This window comes from Cyprinodon variegatus, unplaced genomic scaffold, assembly GCF_000732505.1.
Source record: "Cyprinodon variegatus isolate N-32 unplaced genomic scaffold, C_variegatus-1.0 Scaffold682, whole genome shotgun sequence".
Taxonomy (NCBI): domain Eukaryota; kingdom Metazoa; phylum Chordata; class Actinopteri; order Cyprinodontiformes; family Cyprinodontidae; genus Cyprinodon; species Cyprinodon variegatus.
The window spans coordinates 369645-374952 of NW_015151135.1; the positions used below are offsets into that span (position 1 = coordinate 369645).

Sequence of the window (5308 nt, forward strand, 5' to 3'; positions counted from 1 at the left end):
GGATTATGTTTTTTTCTGGACAATTTGGAGATGTGTGTTAAACCATGTGAATTATAAGAGAAGAAGACAAAATGCTTTCCTTGTTTCAAAGGATGGCTTTCTCCTATGTTGTGTACATTATAAACAATGATTTTCTCAGCAAGGATTTGTAACACTCACCAAATTTACCATAATTGAGGTTTATTTTTTTCTAATATTGTAATTGCTCTGAAAAATTTTCTATTTATTTTCAGAATCAGAATAAAACGTAGACAACACTACATTTAAGGGAAGCCAAAGCCAATCCTGTCAGTAGGCTGATCTATAATGGCATTTTTCAGCTTTTGTTATCAAGAAAAATACTTCACAAGATTCTAGGACTGGATGATGATTTTACTTTTAATAGCTAAAGCAGTTTGGCAGCAGTGCAGCAGACATGTTTGCTTAACCCAGAGGAACTGATTACTGCTGAATACAGCAAATGTTAGTAATTTCTTCTTATCTGTAGATTGTTAACTCATGTATTACTTTTTAAAACCTTTAGTAAGGAGGGTTTTACTTGTGCGTAAAATGATTACCAGTTTGAATATAAGCAATTTAGTTGATTAAAGTTGGATGTAGCTAAAACAGAAACAGTGATTATAATCAATCTGAAGAAGCGGAAGAAATATTGTTGCTTAAAAACTAACAGTTTATTTTAGCTGTGTATAAAAAGCATTTTTTTTTTATTCTGAATTATAATTAGAACTAAAGCGCCATTTGGGAGTGCTTACTCTTGATGAAACCACGGATAATTAAGAGTTTGTTTTGTTTATATATATTTGAAGTTTGTTATTGCTTAATTTCCCTTGCTTTCTTTTTTTCCCCTCAGTCGGCCCGGCCCCCTGTCCCCGTTGATTGGTCGCTTCCCTCTCCACGCCTGCTTTATCATCCAGCTCTGCGCTCCTATCCGGCCGCATAAACATGAGGATACCGTCCCTTTAACGCAACTCTTACCACCGCTCACAGTCAGGGTTTAGACAAGTTTTTCCTTCTTTTTCCCTGTTTTTTTGTGCCAGTCGGGACCTGTATGGCCCCATCGATCGCCATGTCAGCACTGAGCGCCGGTGTGAAAAGCGAAGACCTCTCCCCCCGCTCCCCCAGAGGCGACATGCAGACCAGCCTGAGCCCCGCAGAGGAGACCGAGAAGCCCAAAGTCGCGATCCTGCCGTTCAGCGTGGAGGCGCTGATGGCTGATCGGAAGCCCAGCAGAGAGCTGCCATCTCCGGACGGCGCAGCCGGGACGTCCCAGGCGCTGAAGGGGACGCGGATGAGCGCCTTCGCTGGTTTGGATGCTTCCGTTCCGGCTTTGCAGATGAGCTCTGCGTTTTCTGTGGGAGAAATCATGAACATTTCCGAGGATGTGCTGATAAAACCCGAGAGCCCGGATAGTCAAGAGAGGACTTCATGGATGCAGAGTCCACGTTTTTCTCCAACCCCTCCAAGTAAGTCCTATTTAAAGTGCTTGTTAGATAAATTACGCATGGATATATTTTAAATTCAGATTCAACATTTAGCTGTTTAAAACCTGAATATGTCAAAAAAAACGTTTCATCTATTAAGATGTAGCTAAACCGTTTTTTAAATTGTGTTCTTGCAGGACGTTTGAGTCCTCCTGCATGTCCGCTGCGTAAACACAAGACGAACAGAAAGCCCCGGACCCCGTTCACCACGTCCCAGCTGCTGGCGCTGGAGAGAAAGTTCCGCCAGAAGCAGTACCTCTCCATCGCGGAGCGCGCAGAGTTCTCCAGCTCCCTCAACCTGACAGAGACACAGGTCAAAATCTGGTTCCAGAACAGAAGAGCCAAGGCCAAGCGCCTCCAGGAGGCAGAGTTGGAAAAACTGAAAATGGCAGCGAAGCCCATGTTGCCTCCCGCGTTCGGGATCTCCTTCCCTCTCGGCGCGCACGTCCCGGCTTCCTACGCGGGATCGCATCCGTTCCAGAGGCACTCGCTGCCGGTGTCTCCAGTGGGACTGTACGCAGCTCATGTGGGATACAGCATGTACCACCTGGCTTGACAGTAGAGACGCCAAAAGAGGGGAGTAGGACTACCTTTTTCAAAAAGAGATCGGACCCATTTTGGACCAGTGATGCAATAAGCATCCAAGGGGGGAGGTCAGCGGTGCGTCTGGTCAGGCTAGGGTGGGAGCAAGGCTTCCAAACGGACCCACTCTCCTGTCCATACCTGGCCAGTAATGTTCCACACTGCAAAAAATGTGTTTCATTAGGTCTCACATGTGATATACAAAAATCTGAGGATCAAAACCGTTTTTGTTGTTTTTGCAGTTGTGGAAGATGACCTGTTGATCTTGAAGTCAAGTATTGACACTTAACAGGGCGTCCATGACAGCCAGGTGAGAAATGACAGGATTTTTTTTTTCAGAGATCATGGTGTAGCCTCACATTTCTTTGTTGGGAACCAACAAACTTTCATCCACAAGTTGATATCAAACCAAACTAAGAAATCCACACTTTGGCAGTTTTTTTCTTTTTCTTATTTGATCTTTTTTTTTTTATCTTTACATAAATGCACAACCACAGCATGTCAATCAGAAGCCTGGAGAACCACAGCATCTGTTTTTGTTTGTTTGTTCGTTTCTTCAATAACAGCACTGTCTGTTGTCGGATTGATTCCCTTATTTTGGAAGGGAAAACGTGTACTGTAAAGTAATGTATATTTGAAAAAAATATCCTCATTTATATTCTGAATATATTTGTGACATAACTTAACAATAAATTGTTTATTCTTTTTTTCCATTAAGTTTTTCACTCTAAATGACTTCTGTTCACCTTAACAGGAGAAAATCTTCCATAAATCGATTTAAAATCTATTTTAGAGAGATTCAATACAAAGATATACACACTATAGGGGTTACAGGTTGTAAAGAGGAGATTGATTTGATTTAAAAAAAACGTAAAAAGGCAAAGGTTAAATACGTCTAAACATAAAAAAGTCGGAGACGTTGTTCCACCAAACCTCACTTATAGACTCGCCACATTATATATATATATATATATATATATATATATATATATATATATATATTGTGAAAGACTTGTATAAAGAAAGGAATGGTCGAATTCTATGCAAAAATAGATGCAGTGTGCAGATATATTTTTCTTTTTCAATAAAAAGTCAAACATTCTGGAAAATGCTGATAAAACAGCAATAAATTTTAAAAAAGATAGTAAAACTTATTCTAAGATAAAAACCAATGCACATTTAATCCATCATCTATCATAGGGTCTCTGTTTGCTGACATATCAAGTTTGCATTGGATTATAAAGGTATCCTAATCTGGGGGGAAAGGTTGTTTTTTTTTTTTTTTTTTGCGGATTATAGGTTATGGTGACTTTGAGATAAAATAAAATGATGTCCTGTGGGCTCTCAATCTGACTGAGAGAGAAAAAAAATAACATGGAAATGGTGTTTTTTTTTTTTTTTTTTTTATGCATTTAGTTTGCTGCTCATAGATCAAAGCCAATAGAAAAATTGATCCATTCCGATCTAATACCAGTTAACCGGTGCATCTCTGTTGGAGTCTCAGCTTCCCTTCAGATTCTTATGGCGCCAGGAGGAAGCATGAAAATGGTGGGGGGTGTAGTGGACAATCACTTTTTCTGACTTCAGACCAGATACATCATGAAAAAGGCCTCTTTGGTGGAAATTGCTCGTGAACAATCCACTGTGACTGTAATTACGCGCGTTTAGGGTGTAAAGTGAGCCCTATGACTCTTCATTAGACATGACTCTTCATAACGACTGAAGGGTTTTTGTTTGTTTGTTTTCTTTGTCAATCCTTGGACCTATACAGAAAACATCGGAACATAAACGTTTAAACTCATTTTGGAACTTGGAAAAAGAAAAGAGGGATCAGATATGAGGCAGGGTGGGGGGGATCCGCGGCGCTTTTAAAGGCTTTCAACGGACTTTCCTGCCATTCAGGCAGGGGTTAAACTGGAGTAAAATAATTGCTGTAATGAGCAAAGGCAATCTGCCGCAGACAGAGGCCGGCTCCAGAGAGGCTGTAGCTCCAGGCAAGGCGGAACTTTTATCATTCCTAAAATGTCAACGGGGGACTGGGACGGGCAACACTTTCTGCGCTGTGATTTCCTCCAGAAAGAGCAGCAAAAGCAATCCCTCTTCACTCATTCAGGTAGGCTGACATCCTTTTATATATATTTCATGATTATCTTTACTCTTTGGATCAGAGAGCAGGTATGCGCAATAGCGCGCAGGTATGAATTAATACATAATCCCTGACAATAAGTTTGAATCACACGGATGGACGCTCCTTCTGAAAAGAGCAGAGACTTGACACAAAGGAGCCAAAGGGGAGCAGTCCTCTCTCCTGAAGCCTTTCATTCCTTTGTCCCCCACTGCTCTCTATCCGGCCAGGGGCCAAACACAAAACAAAAAGGCGCTTGTTTATCCCGTCGAAAAGATCACAGGAGGTTCTTCTGACTCCGTAGTAAAACCTCTTGATCCCCAAAGGAGGCAAATAGGTTATTATCCTGGATAAATGATTGTGAAAAGGAGAGGCCTCATATTTTTAGCCTATGAATGGAGGGGAAATTATGGACAATTTTTACTTAAACAAATCTTAAAAGATAATATTTTATATTTTCTTTTTTTATCTAGAAAAGGAAAGACACGATTGAAGGAGCCGAAGATTAAAGCACTGGAGCTTTTATTTAACCCTCTGTCCATGTCTTCATTTTTGGCGCATCAGGTTTTGCGCAGAAAAACCGCAAATGCTCCACGAAGTGTGCGACATAATAACAGCATAACAGCCTATTAGGAAGCAATAGGTAGATAATAAATCAAAACAACTCATATCAATAAAAAATTATAAAAATAAAGAATTGGTACATATTTTTACCTTAATATAAACGGGTGTATGTTTTTAAATTTATTTTAAAATTTGTTTCCACAATTCATCATAAAGCCAACTGACAGTTTTTTTTATTAATATTATTGATTTCACATTATTATACCAAAATTATGGAATATAAAAAATGGCAAATACTCTTTTTTCTTTGTTTGTTTTTTGTTTTATTTTAATAAAAAGCTTGGTCTGTCTTTACATCAATGCAGCTTGATTTCGTGACAGATCCTACACCACCACCTTCTGTCCATAATGAGATTAACATATAGACTCTCATTTAAAAACAAACAAACCAACTAAAAACATGCATATTGTGCATTCACAAAAAAACAAAAAACAAAAAAACAACAACAAAAAAAACACTCAAACAAATTAAATTAACAACAAATTAAAAATTTTA

General features: G+C 39.4%; 1 protein-coding gene across 1 annotated transcript; it reads left to right on the top strand.

Annotated features, from left to right (window-relative positions):
* Positions 1-892: 892 nt before the first annotated feature.
* Positions 893-2765, top strand: msx1 (msh homeobox 1). The gene is made up of 2 exons (XM_015394393.1): positions 893-1463; positions 1619-2765. The coding sequence occupies exons 1-2, from the start codon at positions 1049-1051 to the stop codon at positions 2035-2037; spliced, it is 834 nt and encodes a 277-aa protein (XP_015249879.1). The 5' UTR covers positions 893-1048; the 3' UTR covers positions 2038-2765.
* The last annotated feature ends 2543 nt before the right edge of the window (positions 2766-5308 follow it).

Bases quoted from the DNA above. Each gene is read 5' to 3' on its own strand.
- msx1 (XM_015394393.1), top strand. From the start codon at position 1,049: ATGGCCCCATCGATCGCCATGTCAGCACTGAGCGCCGGTGTGAAAAGC. The intron at 1,464-1,618 runs GTAAGTCCTATT...GTGTTCTTGCAG, and splicing joins TTTTTCTCCAACCCCTCCAA to GACGTTTGAGTCCTCCTGCA.